Genomic DNA, 16,775 nt, shown 5'->3' with positions numbered 1-16,775 from the left:
TATTCATTCCGTGAAAATATGAAAACGAAACGAAATTGATTACGCAGTTTGCGTTAAGATAACAGCCAAATTTACGATTACTTATACCGCTGTAATAATTAGCTTCAAAATGATATTACATAGGTAGCACAAGAGCACTCATAATATTTACGTAACAAGCCATAAAACGTTAGCAAAGTAACAAGAACGTAGAGTAACAATATTGGCCCGGGGAGTTATCCCAGGCCGCAACGATGATAGACGGAAGTGTCAAAAGGTAAGCTTGGAACCCGTTTTGGAAAGAAAGCACGAACCATGTTTGCAATAAAGGCCTCCTCAGACCGCCGACGGAAAGTTCTTTTTGTCGTTCGGGCGAAAACAATTAGACACCTGGGGTAATTAAAAACTAATCGAAGACTTCTCAATTGAGGTTTTTTGTATCACAAGCATGCAGCGCAATTTTAACTTTATTATTACTTGTAATACAAACACAAATTCCTCATGAAACTATTTGAATTCTCGCACCAAAACTCAATGTCTTGAACTTGCGTAAATAAACACAGCTAATCTGTCAAGAGAAAAAATGTTTTGCGATGATATTTAAAGAATGCGTTGTTGTTGTGCGAGAAACAAAACAAAACAAAAATAAACTGTCTTCAACTGTCAAACAATTTCGCCTCAACCACCGAACCACCAAGTATGCGATCCTTAGCCAACGTTCCTGAGCGTCACAAAAGTAGAGTTGTTAATTTGGTCAACTTTGCCGTCGGCGTTGACATCGTCAACGACGAAGTATGTACGCAGCCTAAGCTCGTCGAATATGACATCTGTCAAACGAAATGTGATTAAATGACACTTCATCGTCGGAAGTTAACCTAATCAGACGACTTATGTTTCTGTCTCTTCTGTCTTTTTCCACGTGTTTAATTCTTCCGTCTTCCGTCCCCTGGTTCACACCACCTTTCAATTCATCAACCTAGCCGGTTAGTTACCATAAAAAGCGATTTTTTTGAGTCGCCACACATCTCGCCATACATCTCGCCATACAGTTAAATTCCGATCGGTCACCGAAACTTAATTCCCATACGGGTTACCCTGTTCACTGGTCAGGCTTCCGCTTAAAGCTTCAGCCTGTGGTGAGACAAAGATCGTACCAAATTCCGTGACAGGAGAAAAGAGGCAAATCGGGATCTCAACCGTCAAATCGGACGCATTAGGGGAGCTTTATTTGTGCGTTTCCCCTCACAGCATTCATCGCGTTTTTCGCCGGCCGGTGACAAACTGGAACGCATTCGTCCATTGCAGCAATCGATTTCCGCCTCCTTCACTAGACAATGGCTCTCGCCTTGCTCACTCGTACTTCAGTCGCCGTTGTCTACACGAAGAGCTGCAGCAATCAAGCGTTTTTTAACCTAGCCCGCAAGTCATCTGCTATCAATAGTAGTTGTATCGTACCGTTGCAATTGCAAAAGTGCAACTACACTAAAAAAGCCATGTCTTTGCCACGTTGTTTTTTTGATATGGTTGTTGATAATAAACCGCTCGGACGAATCGTTATCGAGGTAAGTTACTCGGGTACTTTTCTATTTTTCGCTATGTCCGTCACGTTATGCCTACCTTTTCGAGTGAAGTCATTTGGTGGCTGATCCTGTTTTTATGTTCAATAAATATACAGAAAAAAGAAAAAAGCCGGGGGTTTTATGTTGAGCAAACTATGCGCTCTGGAATATTGGTAATTTCCGCAGTGTTCACGATCCCCTATGCCATTTCGAGCCAACCATTTCCTTACAAGCTGGGAAGCTAACCACGACCACTTAAGGCCACGGAGCTGGGCCCTAATTGGCGAGCAGTGTTGTGCTAATCTATGATATGTACACATATGTATATACATATGTTCGTATATCTTGCTCCAAAGATGTGATAGAAACGGTAATTTCGCCCAAATTTGGAGAATCTAACGGAGTGGTTATTTATGGCTTTTCTTCTCCACGTCGTTGACAGAATTAGAACAGATGTATGGATGTGTGTTCATGCAAGTCATCTATATTCGGCACAGTTCAATTAAGGTTAGATGCTCATTGCTTCGTGTTTCTGTAGTTTGGTGATGTTTGGGAACTTCGATCGGTGATGTCTGTGATTATGATGATGATGATGATGTGATGGAAGCGAAAATTTCTTTTCGACACCTAACGTGTGTCATATCCCACGGACCTTTCGTAAAAAAGTGCTCGCTTGATAGTCTCGAGATCTCTCTTTCGCCCTCTTATATTTTATTCTGACTCTTACTTTCTCTTTCTCTCTCACTCTCCCTCCCTGCCCTACCCTACCTCTTTTCCCTGACTCACTCTCCGACCCTGCCCTACCTTTCGTTTTCGCTCCCTCTCCCACCCTGCCCTACCGTTCGTTCTCGCTCCCTCTCCTACCCTGCCCTACCGTTCGTTCTCGCTCCCTCTCCCACCCTGCCCTATTTTTCGTTCTCGCTCCCTCTCCTGCTTCACTTTCTTTCTCTACCCTGTCTCTGTCTCTCTCTCTCTATCTCTATCTCTATCTATCTCTATATCCCGTTTCCGTATTGGCTCTCTTATTTACCAATGTTGAAATCATAAGTAATCCAGTCAAAAGTTTGCCGGGACAGTCTAATCAATTGCCAACACATTAGAAACGCATGCAACTTCACGACGCCCTTCTGCGTAAGCGTATGCACTGTCATTTTGTCAGTCTTCCAGCAAGTCGCAACCGCTGATACACTCTTAGTCGAACCGTGAGAAAGAAGCTCAGATTGATGTAGCCGCGCAACGTCTGCGCCTTGCCAGGTTCCGTTGGGCTGGCCATGCCATGAGAATGGTGGACAACGACGCAGCCTGAAAAGTCTGCTTAGGTCGTTCTAATGGTTTGATGAGAGACATGGTAAGCCCCGCTTTAGATGGCCGTACTGCATCGATAATGATGCAAGGACGGCGAGCATAACAAGTTGGTGGACGAAGGCGACAATCCGCGAGCGTCACAGTGAGTCTATTGCAGTCTAAGCCATCTCGTTAAACTCCCTTTTGAATCATCGTTCCACATGACCTGACCAACGTGATGGGCACCGGATACGCGACACTCGACTACTTTGTTCCTCTTTTTTAATTACCATTTTTATTGTTTGTCCTACCATTACCTTTTACTTTATTTACAGCTACGACCAGATGTGACACCCAAAACCTGCGAAAACTTTCGTGCTCTATGTACCGGCGAGAAAGGCTTCGGCTACAAGGGCTCCATTTTCCATCGTGTCATCCCGAACTTTATGTGCCAGGGAGGTGACTTCCAAAACCATAATGGAACCGGCGGCAAGTCCATCTATGGCAACAAGTTCGAAGATGAAAACTTCATCCTGAAGCACACTGGACCGGGAATTTTGTCGATGGCAAACGCAGGCCCGCATACCAACGGTTCGCAATTTTTCATCACCACGGTTAAGACGTCCTGGCTTGACAATCGCCACGTCGTGTTTGGATGCGTCGTTGATGGAATGGATGTAGTGCGAAAGATCGAATCATTCGGCTGTCACTCCGGCAAACCATCGAAACAGATCGTGGTGGCCAACTGTGGAATGCTGTAATATGCGGCGCTTGCTACTCTGGTCGTTGTTTTCGTCTTCGTCTTCACGTTCGTCTATCAATACACTTTGCATTTCTTCGGTGAAGAACACATGTGTTAAATGTGATTTTTCCTATTATTTTCATATTGCTAGTGACAACTAAACATGGTGTAGTGAAGACGAGTCGATAGAATGGGACGGTACTAATCTAATCTAAAGTCTAATTTAAAAGCAATTAAGAAAAACCATAGCCAGTTTACAATGTCTACCATGAGACGTAGCATCTTTAGCTAGTTAATTAACGATCCAACGTCAGTTAAAAACTCACAGAATGTTAGGTTTTCGTTGTATTGTGTCGCATTTTCAATGAGTTTCTTGAATAGTTTCGTTCTTGGTTTCATGGTCATTTTACAAGCCCATTCTATCGTCTCGAGCATTGGTACTGCTATAAAACAACGGACAGTCTATGTCAATCTCATGATTCAACCAGGGAGCGAGTTTTCAACCTAGAGTAGGTTGAGTTTCCTGCTAGAGTACGTGCAATCTAAAAATCCCGGTATGCTTAACCAATCAGCCGATGTCATTAGCTAACTGCACAGTGTGTTGCAAACACGCTGTCATTTAGTGGAAAGGCGGTTATATATATAGGTTGAATTCTATCTCCTTGTATTACGGCTTATTCATTGCGCTGATGTAACATAATCAATATTTTCGGATTTCATTTAATTAATAATGAAAGTTTTTTCTTTTATTTATCGCCTATTCTTGCTGTATATTTCTTAAAGTAGTTGGCAATCTACTCGACATAACGGGAGCCAAATATTAACTGTCAAGGACTTGGAGTGCAGTGTTGGTGATGGAGGAAGCCTTTGGTTACCTTGGCTAATAAGCTAAGATTATTGGATTTTTTTGTATTTCATATACTCTATTAGCAAAATCAAAGTACTCTGAACTCTTGGTCCTTCTAAAGCAAAAGGACGTATCAAACGTTTTATTTCAATTGATCGCATGGTTTTCAGGCGTTATAATATAGGAGTTTCACTGTACACTAATGTGGAGCTTTCTTGACTCATTAGTTAGCTTTTTGCATAACAGCGGATGCGCTATAACAACGCCATGATTCGTCCAATCAATGAGCAATCTTTTTGACAGATGGACGAACGGTAACGTCATCAGAACGCGTCGATCAGTCAATGACGACATATAGACGTTCTAACGTTTTGGTAGAACCAATAAAGTAACTACTTTTTGTAGAGTTGAATGCATTCGTTATGCGATAGGATTGGACTTTTAGATCTATCTTCCGTCGTTTTTTATTGTGGAAATTACATTACAACTTTTCTCCAAAGTCGTTTGTTAACTAGCACAATCGCACTTTGGCTAGAGAAAGCCCAGAAAATACCATTTATGATGATTCTTCGCTTGTTTATTGAGGATGTAAACAAAAGCCTTCGCCCTCGTCAATAAAACTGGATAGTGATGGCTTTCACGATCGAACTTTTTATAAAAAACTTGAAGCACCACTAAATAACGGCATGTATGCAACACATCATGCAGTTAGGTAGAAGAATTACGGGCGATAAAATGAGTCGGTGAGCCAAGGTAATCAGAAAGCAATTAATACCAATCTTCGCTCACTCACTTACTCACTACCACTCGAACTTCTCATACAAACTTAACTTTTTTCCATTTATAACAATACTGGCCTGATTATTTACATCGCTTCCTACCAATTGCTTTATGTAATCAAAGTCATAATTTTTTATCAACATCTCGTTCTATTCGAGTTCATCAAAAAATGAAATAAATAGTAAAAGTATATCATTGTCATTGTGGAGAGATGTCGTATTGCAGGTCTTGACCGCTCGACGGTTGTGATGCCGGATCTGAGCATCTTCCTCTTGGATGCAGCTAAAAGGGTTTCATGTCTCACAGGCGTTTGTAAGAACGTATGTGTTGGAAAAGAGACAAGATAGACCCTTGCCCCAATTCCTTTATGATTTGATGAATCTTGTATTTAAATCTGTTTTCTCCATTTTTACGAGCTGGGCTACAATTCCGTGGGCCCCTTGTTAGTATAAACGATTGATACTTTAATAAACACGAATCACGAGACACGACAGATCGATCGCGAATTTTTGTACGAGTATTTTTCAATCGGTAAGTTTTGTGTTATTCGAAATAATTCATACATGCAAAAAGTATATGTAACGTACTGTTTTGTATATGTTTATTTTTTTCAAATTGGATATCAGGATAGAAACGCTGCTCATTCATCACATTCTAACGTAGAATATTTGGTTTTTCCAAGCTACATATCATGTCCGCTTCTGTGCACTCCGATAGACAGTTTTTGTAGCTTAAATAGTCTAGCACTCTTCTGGGTAGTGGCAGCGCCTGTATCAGATCTTTTCGCTTGATTGTTTTGTGAATAACAAATCTGAAAGATAGACACAAAATTAATTAGAAGAAACGATAAGAAAGGCCAATATCGCAAAAAATCGCACGTCATACCTGCATATATGCTGTAGGCTTTGCACATGTTTGAACCGAGATACCGGTTTAGTTAATTGAACACGCATGGGTCCGTACTCCGGGCGTCTGTGAAGAAAGAAAAGGTATCGGCCGCTTCTGGAATGTTCGACGGCGTTTTCTATGAATTCCATAATGGTACGAGATTTGAACTTAGCACAAGATCCGAACGAGAAGGAGCCTAAAATAAAGACTCGAGGTTATTTAAGAAACGAATATATCATTACACATTGAAACGGGGTTATAGCGGGCAAAAAGTAACTTTATATTACCTTGATCCTGATCTATTCGTACGTGACGCACAGTTCCGTTTAGCTTAAACGTTAAAGAAAATATATAATGGTCATCCGAGCTATCTCTAACTAGAAAGCTGCCATCCGGCTCATTCGACAGTATTTTCTCTGCTCCTTCAGACGTTATTGGACCCCAATACCAGCCAAACTAGCAAAAAGAAATAAAATGTAGATATGTATCAAAGGCGCTAAAGATTGATTAATTTTGTTTTAATTTCCTTAAGTGAAGAAGGACTAAATGTATGTTCAAAAACGCCAGTCAACCACACAAAAGCCGACAAAACAAAACCAAACATAGAGTGTATTATTGATTCCATGACACAGATGAATTTACTTTTTTTCTTGCTTTATACTTGTTGTCAGATTGTTAGAACATTCGTTACTATACCTCTTGGACCTTCTCTATGCTTGCTGCAAAGTCCATTGAGGGTTTCCTTTCATCTGACTTCGTTTTCTGCCCGTTGCCGTCTCCCATCAAGTACTTTAAGTTGATGTTTGCTGAAAACCAAAAACATGAAAAACAGAGTTTCATATTTTCCACAATCAGGCACGCAGAAGCAGACAAAAGAAACATACCAGCGGCAGGAAGGGGCGGCAGCTTCCGTGGCGTGTTTACCTTTTTTCCAAACGCACATTCTTTTTTCTCGTTACTGCCAACCGCATTCTCCTTAGCGCGACTACAGATAATCGACCGTTTGTTGCTGAGAAAAGGTTTGTGATGCTGCTGCCTGCTTACCCGAAATATGTTGCAAAATTTTTGTTTCAGGTTGATCGAGAAATTCGACTTCTTGCACTGAGTGCTACGTATCTCGTGCGTTATTGATCCGCGCTTGCTGTCCGATTTATCGTTCGCGTGTTTTTCCGCTAGCTTAGTAGACTTTCGGTCAATGATAATTTGTGACTTGCTACTCTTACGCCCATTAAACGGTGCGATTTGATCTCGGCAGTTTAATAGGTTGTTCCAGCTGTTCCGTTGGGATGCATCTGCAATTTAAAACGAGAAACAGAATCGCTGAGTTATGTGTGTAGCACAATAAACAAGCAATGCAAAGCCACATAAAAGCAAACGGCAATTCTGGGAAACTAATAATCCCACAAGCAGGAAAATAAAGAACTATAAGAAATAGGAATGTAAAATAAGCGAAAAATATCATGCAAATTCATGCATGATGCTATCGGTAGATGCATCAAACTGTCGTCATTGTATCGGCAATCGAACGACACGGCGTGCACACCGATGAAAAAGAGAAATCAGTGGATAAAATACACCGAATATTGTAGAATAACTAAGCAACTCTTAAACTCAAAAAAGAAAATTACCGAAAAGTACCGAAGTTGTTGGGTACATAACCAGCACACTTACCATTCTGATTTTGATATAAAGAAGATCCAGCATTATAAGTGTTTCTGATCAAATCAATTGGTGTAGTGTAGATGTCAGAGTCATGAGGAACGTTGTAAAAATCGAGTATTTTGTTGTCGTCCAGCGCATCGTGGGACATGGCTTGTGTGATAAAAATTGAATCATCCGCCTTATTTTTGATCGAATCAGTCAAGGAGTTGTGCGAACACGAGAGTCGTTTCCGCAGCGAGCTCGAATTTCGCTGGATCGTCGATATATTGCTTTTCGTGTGACGATAGAGCGTAACGAAGCATTGCGACTTTTTTCCAGGGCTCCATGTTTTTATCTTCAGCAGGTAAGTTTCCGAAGGGTCAATTTGGGAGAAATGACCATTGAATGAGTCATCTTTCGCTTTGCTCACACCATTCCTATGTTTAAACTTCTTCTCGTTCATGTTCATGCACGGTAGCGAAGCCAATTGAGCAGCGAACGCAATGCAATAGATACAAACAAGTATAGCTTAGTTGAGTAATGGGTTTTGTTAGATATACCACTGTAAGCTAGTATATCTGAAATGAAACGTAAAAGAAACGGACATCAATAGAAATGCTTAGACATACTGTTTAAAAGCAGGAAGGAAAATCGCTTGAAGGAAATCGATGAAAGCCAGATTTGGTTCGAAATGGGACGCAAATATTGGGACAATGGTAGGAGCGCGTTCTGTAATTCAAAACGGAATTACCCCAGTTTGGAACAAAACACGGAAGCTTATCACATGTAAAGAAAATATGTACATACTTTATAACTCGTATACCCATATAATAGACGGGTATATGTATATAAAGCAGTAAATAGGAACTGTACACTCAAAAAGCTTATTTACAACTTCTTAGCAGCTCGTCTGTGCAAGCATAAGCTACTAAAGCCCCTGTCCGGTCGAACGCATTTAGCGTACGATTATTCACACATTTCCTTGCACGGTAGTGCCTTTGCAACTAATTTGCACGTACCGATGCCTACTACCTAGAGTTGTACACGGTGTAGTATTACGTTTCGGTGTAGTATTGCGCTACTTTTCCTGGTATGCACCGTTTTATGTAAAGGCTATTTTAGAATTGCATACACTTTTTTTGTAGTAAAAAAGGAAATCATCTAGTTGCTCCAAAGACAATACATTTACATCACATCTTAATTGTAGTACTATCAGACAAAACTTCACTCATGTAAATTATTTGTAACACACGCAACACAAAACCAACGATACAGACCTCACGAAAAGCTAGACTCTTGGATGTGACAGACCAAAACCATTGTTCAGCCGCTGCGGAAATAGTTTCTCACTTCATGCTCGTATATTTTACTTAAGGACGGTTCAGAGAGGTCTTACCATGAGCGATGCTAAAGCTGACCCAAAAATTGACCGCTGCTGTTAGTGTTGTGTTAGTGCTGCTCAATGCGTTGTACAGGCGCTGGATTGTCAATCTGTCAGATTCCTGCATTTTGGTTCGACATCGCAATCTTCCTGAATGCGACTATATGTGCCGGTTGAATTCTACAATTCTACTTTAGTTCACTGGTTTCATTGATGAAAAAAACCATATTTATAAACAGCGATATTGATAAGTGTTTTTAATTGCATGGATGGTTTTTCACGAATGTACATGCTTTTGGATATCGCGTGGATTGGCACTGTCAGCATAGCTTCAAACATCCGAATTATGGACACCCTTCATCGCGCAGATGTGTTTGTGAAGGCGAAGGGAATAGTGCACAGCGGAAAACCACCCGAAGAAGCAGCCTGGGTTAAAATTGGTTTACGTACATAAATTTTACAGGATGATAATGATACTAGCTAGTATGATATGGAACGTTGCTCTGATTCAGTACATCGTCTTTTTACGTGCTCTGTAGCATGCACGCTGCGTTCATAATCATAAGATGCTATTCAATTAGCGGAGTTGGAATCTTCTTAATTAAAGGGCCCTATTACCAAACTCGAACTCGAACAAAAAGTTTACTCGAACGTTCGTTTAAGTTCATTTTGTTACAGCTTTCTCTTTCTGCTTTCTCTCTTGCTGTATTTTGCTTTCTCTCTTACTGTGTTCACTCTAACGACCGAGTTTCGAGTTCGAGTTTCATAATAGGGGGAAAGTCAGTGAAAACAACTAAAGGCCAGGACACACCGGTTACGGCCGGGGGCGAAAGGCAATAGGAAAGTTTTTCGCCCTGTCGTTCGGGCGAAAACAATTAGACATCTTGGGTAGTTAAAAACTAATCGAAGACTACTCAATTGAGTTTTTGTTTTGTATCACAAGCTTGCAAAATAATTTTAAGTTGATTATTGCAAGCATGCAAAATAATTTAACCTTGGTCAAAGTCACCAAAGTCGAGTTGTCATTTTTTACAAATTTTGCCTTCGGCGTACGAAGTTGACGTCGCCAACGCCGACAACCGCTGTGAAGGGCTTCATATAAATTCATAGAAGACAACGTGAATTTGCCTTTCCGTAACGTGCCAAAATTTCCGGTAAAAAAATACAGCTCGCGGTGTGTCGCGGGCTTAAAACCGACTGATGTGTTTGGGGGTGGTGGGGGTCAGCTTCTTTAGCGACTTTCAACACATCCTTCCGTTACCACCAACACCAACTGCAAGGTGTGTTGTACATGCGCTGTCATTTTGGGGTACCGCATACGGTTCAAGTTTTTATACGGAGTTGATGCAAATAATTACTACCCGTCTCAGCCTAATTACTCAGCTACCCGAACATATTTTGCGCAGACCTTGTGTTGGTCAACAAACTCTATAAAATCCTACTAAAAACATATAGAATTAGTCTACACTGTTTTCAAAAGGCACTATACGACCAACTTTTGCAAAACGCCGAGTGACCGGATTGACGTTGTGCTATTTTTATCGTTAATGGCATTTTAACGAGTTTGTTGGCCTACGTTCGGCATCACGTAGTTTTCTATACGAAAAGGTGCGGCGGCTAACGTCACTGTCTTCAACAAGATCATTCGCGAGTGCCTTAAAAGAAAATACACGGAATTCACGCACACAGCCACGGCAACTGTCAGCTGTCGACGGGAAGAGTAGGATAACAGAAAGGGTCCTTTTTTGGTGCCAAGTCGATCGATATCAAATTTTGCCAAACTCGCAAAACGACGCCTTGCCCCTAGCAACGTCGCTCTGTTTAGATTTCACTATAATGCATCTCGGCTTCGGTGGACATAGATACGCAGAGGTAATCGCTGCAAAGTGAATGGTTTCTGTTGTCGCCCTGGGAGAGATGCGATAAAGATTCGTACACGATGGAAAGTGAAAAACTGTTGATGGCCGCTGGCGTAACAGCGGCCGTTGTGGTCGGTGCATTTGTTTTCTGGGGCCCCTCGGGTAGGTTTCTCGTTGGCGAGAACGGAATCACGAATGAAACACGCGGCTTGATAATTGCTGCTCTCTATTCAATAGGCTCGTCCAGGCTGCGACAACGACGCGGCCAAATTGCGGGGTTGCATAATTTTGGTAAAACGTGCTTTCTAAACACACTACTACAGGCGTTGGCCGCCTGCCCCCAGTTTATTGCGTGGCTGCAGCTGCACAACGTGAAGGACAAGAAAAGTCTCGTATCGTCGTTGCAGAGCGTGCTGGAGGTGGTGAACGGGACGCATCCCACTTTGCGCGGCGATCCGTACGCACCGGGGGCCGTGATACGGGCGCTCAACTCACTCGGGTGGGTCATTTTCCCGGAGGAACACGATGCCCACGAGCTGTTGCTGGTGATGCTGACCTCGCTCGAGGAGGAGGTGTCGAAACCGCGCAAGATTGGGTGCCTGTCCGATGCGCTCGGGGTCCCCGAGGTACCTACGATCCCAGCGCGCCCATCCAGTGCCATGCTGTCGGATTTCTGCAACACGGAGTACGACGAAGCTACCAGTCTGACGCGCTACACCCGGTCGGAGGCACACACGCCCGACTCACCACACTCCGTGTGCACCGAACACGAGGAAGCACCGGACACCTCGCTGGCGTTGGACGGTTCCTACGGTTCGCCGAACGCCATTATGGCTGCTTTTGGGAGCTCACCGCGTTATGGTCAGCCGACGCACTCCGAGACAACCGAGGTGCACCACGAGCCAAACCGATTCGTCAGCAAACGTCATTCCACCTCGTACCGGTCGCTGGAGCGCTTGAATCGTGGCCCCGGTCGCGTGTCGGTGTGGGGCGACCGTCAGCAGAATCATATTCCGCACCCGTTTCGGGGCGGACTCGGCAGTCAATTGTGTTGCGCTGCGTGTGGGTACAAGTCGACCGTGCGGTACGACAAGTTTGACAGCATTACGCTCCCACTGCCGGAAACAGTCACGCCTGGTCTCGGTCTTGGCAATCTGCTGTCCGACTTTATCCAGCCGGAAACATTGGACGCAGTGCAGTGTGAGTCGTGCGGCGAAAATGCGCCCCACACGAAGGCGCTCACCTTCAGCAAGCTGCCGGCCTGCCTGTGTGTTCACATTGCACGCACAACGTGGCACGCGAGCGGTCGCGCCCAAAAGCGCCTCGACAGTGTGCACTTCCCGGAAACACTCTCGATGGCGCCGTACAGCTTTGTGCAGCCGGGCCTGAACAGCAACATCAGCACACCGTGGGGCAGCACCACCTCGCTGTATACCGCCGGACTGCTCGGCATGACCGCCGCGACCACACAAGATGTTGGGACGTGTGGCAGTTTGCCGGCCGATGGTTATATGGCGGATGGCGGCATGTCGGCACCGGGGACGAGCTTCGGTTCGTACACATTTGGTGCGATGTTCCCCCGTAACTTGTACCGGCTGTTGGCCGTCATTGTGCACTCGGGCGAGGCAAACGCAGGCCATTTTGTCACCTACAGGCGAGGAGCGCTGCGAAATTCCTACAAGTAAGTTACGCCCGAAATGGTTCCCGTAACCGAACCGAAGAGTAGAACAAACCATGAATCAACACTTCTAACTGTTGGATGCATTCCAGGTGGTACTACACGTCCGACACCGTGGTGCGGGAAGTTTCGATCGAAGAAGTCCTCAACAGCTCCGCCTACATGCTCTTCTATGATCGTGGGTCCACCACGAATCGTTTCCCGCAGTAAACCGAGCACAATCATTATTCTGCAAGCTGTCGACACACAAAATCAAACGGGAAAAAAGAAACTTAATCCAAAGTAGCTAATGTGGTTGTTGTGCACATGTATGATCTTCGTGCTTTTTTCTCTACTGTGACGTAAAGTACGATTGTGCCTGTGCAATACGATATGTTCCGTGATGTAGGCGACGGATGAAGTCATTACCTAGATGCATATTAAGAAAGAATATTTTAGAGATACTTGGGGAACCCGTTACTATCGCCCGCCCTGTTCCTCCTGTAGGTGAAATGTGTGTGCATGTGTGTACCTACCAGACAGGGTTGTTAATGAGTGGTCAGAAGATTTCGCTGTGCTGTGCGTGTTTGTTTAGCGTTGGAAATTTGTAACTGGCGGGCAGAATAGTTTAAAGAGAAGTGCACATTGATTTCAGTCGAGTCGGGTATGCACCCCAACATGGGATGTTGGGGTAGAGTACGGGCATATCCCATTCGGGGCACGTTGAGGATCGGCAAGTTGAAGACCGGTAATGTGCGGCCGCGAGTGCGTTCTGGCGTCACTGGCTCGGTATGTGGCATTTCAAAGCACCCCTTGTACTTTCTCCGGCATTTAAAGGATTAACACTTTATGCTCTAAATCGATACTCTACGTAGACGTAAATACATTCCTTAACCCTAAGCATTCGAAAACATTCATTTCGCAGTGCTGATGCCTTGGATCGGTAGAAGCTCAAACCGCTACTGTTCGACTTCCATTCGCGATCGCAAGGGTAAGTTGTTGAGTTAATTGTGTGAGGCACAAACAAATGTGGAAGCCAGACGTTTTCCTCTGGCCAAAAGAATTATTTAAAATGACAAAAGCACAGTCAAACATCATCACACGTCTACTACAAATGCAAGGGTGCAGCTTAAACCACCATTTCCTTTGAAAGGCGATTTTACGTTAACTGTTTCATGGACTTTATTGCGCTTATCTCAATTACATTTCTAGTTGCATAATATGTACAGTTTAAATGCAGACCTGTACTCCTCCGTGTGAGGATTAAAACGGAACATCGAAGCTCCGAGAGCCATTATAAACTTTGATCGACACCCGGTGAAACGCTACTACGTCGCCTGCCGCCACTTAGCTCGGCAGCCCGAAAATATCCGAGTCCGAGAAGCTATCAAATAACTTAAAATAAACCAAACACACGCACGCACATACATACACGCACACAAACACACAGAGATGAAAAGCGTATCTTCAGTCACATTAAATTCTTCGTCACGCATGCTTTGGAAAAGGCCACGAAGCTTAGCGTTTTCGCATCATCAAAGATGAAGGTGGCGTGCGCGGCAACGCGAGCGAGAATAAAACCAGAACAAACATTAATCTAAATTCTTTCAGTTATTCTCACATCCTGTTTTTCGACATTCGCCGCGTATGCTCTGGTCGACATTTGTTTGTTCGGCTGGCTGAAAAAGGTGAAAGGTAATCCAACCACCAGATCCAGATACCCCGCCGTACGTACTGCTGGATTGGCTATCACTGCCCACTCTCTCGCCGCAACGATCTGCTCCTCTGGCCAGCGTCTCCGGTCGGGCCGGAAATCAAATGCCACCGGAACTGCTGCTGCTGCAAAAAGTCCACCGGAACTATCGTCGTCGTCGTCGTTGACAAGCCGTTCTAGCCGCTCTTATCAGTTACCTATGCACTCAGAATGGTCACGAGGGCGGGGGTGGCGGGTCCTGTTTGCCCGTGCAGTGCGCGCGGTAGGCATTCTCCGCGTGGTAGAGTAAAAAGTGAAAGGCGTATGCCCGGTGCGCCACCCGTTCCAGAATGTTGCTCTAGTAAGTCGCGACCAGCTACCCAAACTGCAAATGAGGGGGGAAAAAAGACAGGATAAAAACCGGAAACCAACCGAAACCAAGCAAGCAGTGTGGATTCGCGATGCGCGCGATTTTCGTCGATCGAACTGTCCTCCGTCCCCCCTCTCCGAACGTTTCGCTTCCGCCTTTCCCATTATTCAGCGCGGCCGGCCCGGCAAGGAGTCCGGGCCGCGAGAGGAAGCCGACGGGTGAATCCGACCATCCTGGCATCCCACTCGGTCTTCCTCCCTTCCCCTTCGCCTGCTCCTCCCGTTGCTACCAGTTACCCCCGCCATCGCCTCCGCTGAAGGAAGGACGCGGACGCAGGGGGAAACGAAGGCCAAACATAACTTCACACACTGTCGCCCGTCGCCCCGTCGTCGCCGTCGCCGCCGAAAAACCGGCACACACACGCACGCACACACGCGTTCAGCGTTCGATGGACGATATAGATGAAGCAAAAAAAAAGCAGCACCAACTGAAAAGGGAGAGAGAGAGACAGAGAGAGAAAGATAGAGAAAAAGAGAGTCCAAGAGAGTCAGAGAAAGACAGAATCAGAGAGAGAGAGAGAAAGAGAGAGAGAGAGAAAAGATCGGGAGAGAGAAAACGGCAAGCGGCGACGATCGACGAGCGATCGTCGATGGGGTCCGCAGGATCCCCGAGCGCGCGCGCGCTCCACAGGAACCAAAGGAAGGAACGCGCGGGGAGGGGGGGTGTTGAAGAAGATCGCAGGGATCGGGATGGGATCGGTTAGAACACATCGGGTGGCAGGCAGGGTGGGGTGCGGTGCGGTATGATTGTAGGGGGGGTGGGGGGTGGTTTCGAAAAAAATAAAGACCGCCGGTGAGCTGCTCGAATGGATCAGTTTTAATTTTGCTATCCGCCCCGAAGGAGGCGGCACACTTCAGACTCTGCGCGAACCGAGAGGAGCCGAATACCGCGGCGAGCGCGTGCTCCTGTCCCCATTCGTCTCACGGGCGTGTTTTTTTGTGCGGAAAGCCCGGAAAGGCCGCCGTGGTGCTGTTTTCTTGTGCGGGATTGTTTAGTTTTCGTTTGCCGGAGTCACGTGGAAAGTCGCGGTGTCGCGAGGGTGTGTGCTGATATCCTTGGACTCCCGGTGGTTCACGGATACACTACCCACGGTTCGGTGTGCTTTCATCTTTGACACTTTGCTGGTTTGTTGTTTGTTTGTTTTTTAAATAGTTTACTTTCGTTGGGTTTTGTTTGGCATTTCTTTTTCTCGCGTTTTGAAGTTTATACGTTTTACTTGGTTTCTTGATTGTTTTACGAATTTAACCACCCAACCCCTGCAACCATGGCACATGCTTATGCTATTCCTGGCTTAGCTCGGAATTTGTTCGATTCGGTGTCGAAGCCTGTCTCGGCGCAGACCAAAAGGATAACGCCTGCAGCCGCGACCAGCTGGCAACAATCAACTCGGAAAAACAAACAAATGTGTCAACTCGGAAGTCGGATGTGTCAAGTGTACTATTCAACCCCACGCCCCGGGCGGAACTGATCAGTACTCTACTTAGTGACTAACTACCCGTAATCCCCGAACCCCGTTACCAAGTGCATCCCAGGCGTTGCTCCCAGGACTTTAGCATCCTGGCGGTTCCCCAATGCGATATCTAGCGGTCACTAATTAATTGGTTTGATGGGTTGAAGAAAAAAACCAACTGGAACCAACAATGTGTCCCAAAGAGGAAGAAATTTCACTGTGCTGCTCGCTCAACCTGGCGCACTCGTTTTCTCTTCCAGCGGCTAGCGGAACAGCGGGGCACCCTCCCCAGGCACCTTAACACCAACCGAAAACGATAAAACACTGACCTATCTGCACTGACCGAACTGGCCGTAGTGTGCCCACGTAGTCGCGCCGAGCCGGCCGCCGTAAAATAATTAGCACCCAACCTTATTCGCCTCTCACCGCCGCCTGCACCCTGTACCTACCGACCCGAAGCGCCCATCCATCTTCATTCCATTCCGTTCCGTTCCACGCATCGCGATCGCACCCCCAAGGCCCCCGCGCATAAATCGTACCGCGACGGAGTGCAACCCCTCCGGCGGGGGTGTGGGCCCGGGGGGG

General features: G+C 45.4%; 3 protein-coding genes across 7 annotated transcripts; 2 read left to right on the top strand and 1 right to left on the bottom strand.

Annotated features, from left to right (window-relative positions):
* The first annotated feature begins 1,248 nt into the window (after window positions 1-1,248).
* On the top strand, window positions 1,249-4,221 carry LOC131213793 (peptidyl-prolyl cis-trans isomerase-like). The gene is made up of 2 exons (XM_058207921.1): window positions 1,249-1,541; window positions 3,158-4,221. The coding sequence occupies exons 1-2, from the start codon at window positions 1,314-1,316 to the stop codon at window positions 3,581-3,583; spliced, it is 654 nt and encodes a 217-aa protein (XP_058063904.1). The 5' UTR covers window positions 1,249-1,313; the 3' UTR covers window positions 3,584-4,221.
* A 1,551-nt stretch (window positions 4,222-5,772) lies between these two features.
* LOC131213792 (uncharacterized) lies at window positions 5,773-9,173 on the bottom strand. Of its 4 annotated transcripts, XM_058207917.1 has the most exons (8): window positions 9,117-9,173; window positions 8,998-9,050; window positions 7,751-8,298; window positions 6,964-7,371; window positions 6,776-6,885; window positions 6,367-6,535; window positions 6,077-6,275; window positions 5,773-6,002 (listed from the first exon to the last, which is right to left on the bottom strand). In XM_058207917.1, exons 3-8 carry the CDS (start codon window positions 8,187-8,189, stop codon window positions 5,846-5,848), a joined length of 1,482 nt encoding a protein of 493 aa, XP_058063900.1. In that variant the 5' UTR covers window positions 8,190-8,298; window positions 8,998-9,050; window positions 9,117-9,173; the 3' UTR covers window positions 5,773-5,845. The 4 variants fall into 4 exon arrangements, with proteins under 4 accessions (XP_058063900.1, XP_058063901.1, XP_058063902.1 ...); XM_058207918.1 differs by lacking the exon at window positions 8,998-9,050 and having other exon boundaries at window positions 9,117-9,166; XM_058207919.1 differs by lacking the exons at window positions 8,998-9,050; window positions 9,117-9,173 and adding an exon at window positions 8,472-8,492.
* Window positions 9,174-10,900: 1,727 nt separating this feature from the next.
* LOC131213291 (ubiquitin carboxyl-terminal hydrolase 30 homolog) lies at window positions 10,901-14,196 on the top strand. 2 transcript variants are annotated; one of them, XM_058207308.1, is made up of 4 exons: window positions 10,901-11,122; window positions 11,198-12,443; window positions 12,507-12,641; window positions 12,731-14,196. In XM_058207308.1, exons 1-4 carry the CDS (start codon window positions 11,041-11,043, stop codon window positions 12,846-12,848), a joined length of 1,581 nt encoding a protein of 526 aa, XP_058063291.1. In that variant the 5' UTR covers window positions 10,901-11,040; the 3' UTR covers window positions 12,849-14,196. The 2 variants fall into 2 exon arrangements, with proteins under 2 accessions (XP_058063291.1, XP_058063290.1); XM_058207307.1 differs by having other exon boundaries at window positions 11,198-12,641.
* The last annotated feature ends 2,579 nt before the right edge of the window (window positions 14,197-16,775 follow it).

Source organism: Anopheles bellator, chromosome X, assembly GCF_943735745.2.
Source record: "Anopheles bellator chromosome X, idAnoBellAS_SP24_06.2, whole genome shotgun sequence".
NCBI classification, from domain to species: domain Eukaryota; kingdom Metazoa; phylum Arthropoda; class Insecta; order Diptera; family Culicidae; genus Anopheles; species Anopheles bellator.
Note: the sequence above shows the minus strand (reverse complement) of the source record. Positions and strands in the feature narration are given on the sequence as shown.

What these genes read in the sequence shown, in the direction of transcription:
- LOC131213793 (XM_058207921.1), top strand. Translation starts at nt 1,314, where the DNA reads ATGGCTCTCGCCTTGCTCACTCGTACTTCAGTCGCCGTTGTCTACACG. An exon ending in TCGGACGAATCGTTATCGAG is followed by an intron (nt 1,542 to 3,157) that starts GTAAGTTACTCG and finishes CTTTATTTACAG; the next exon opens with CTACGACCAGATGTGACACC.
- LOC131213792 (XM_058207917.1), bottom strand. Translation starts at nt 8,189, where the DNA reads ATGAACATGAACGAGAAGAAGTTTAAACATAGGAATGGTGTGAGCAAA. An exon ending in GCATAGAGAAGGTCCAAGAG is followed by an intron (nt 6,536 to 6,775) that starts GTATAGTAACGA and finishes TCTTTTTGCTAG; the next exon opens with TTTGGCTGGTATTGGGGTCC. An exon ending in AGCCTACAGCATATATGCAG is followed by an intron (nt 6,003 to 6,076) that starts GTATGACGTGCG and finishes TCTATCTTTCAG; the next exon opens with ATTTGTTATTCACAAAACAA.
- LOC131213291 (XM_058207307.1), top strand. Translation starts at nt 11,041, where the DNA reads ATGGAAAGTGAAAAACTGTTGATGGCCGCTGGCGTAACAGCGGCCGTT. An exon ending in TGTTTTCTGGGGCCCCTCGG is followed by an intron (nt 11,123 to 11,197) that starts GTAGGTTTCTCG and finishes TCTATTCAATAG; the next exon opens with GCTCGTCCAGGCTGCGACAA. An exon ending in GCGCTGCGAAATTCCTACAA is followed by an intron (nt 12,642 to 12,730) that starts GTAAGTTACGCC and finishes GATGCATTCCAG; the next exon opens with GTGGTACTACACGTCCGACA.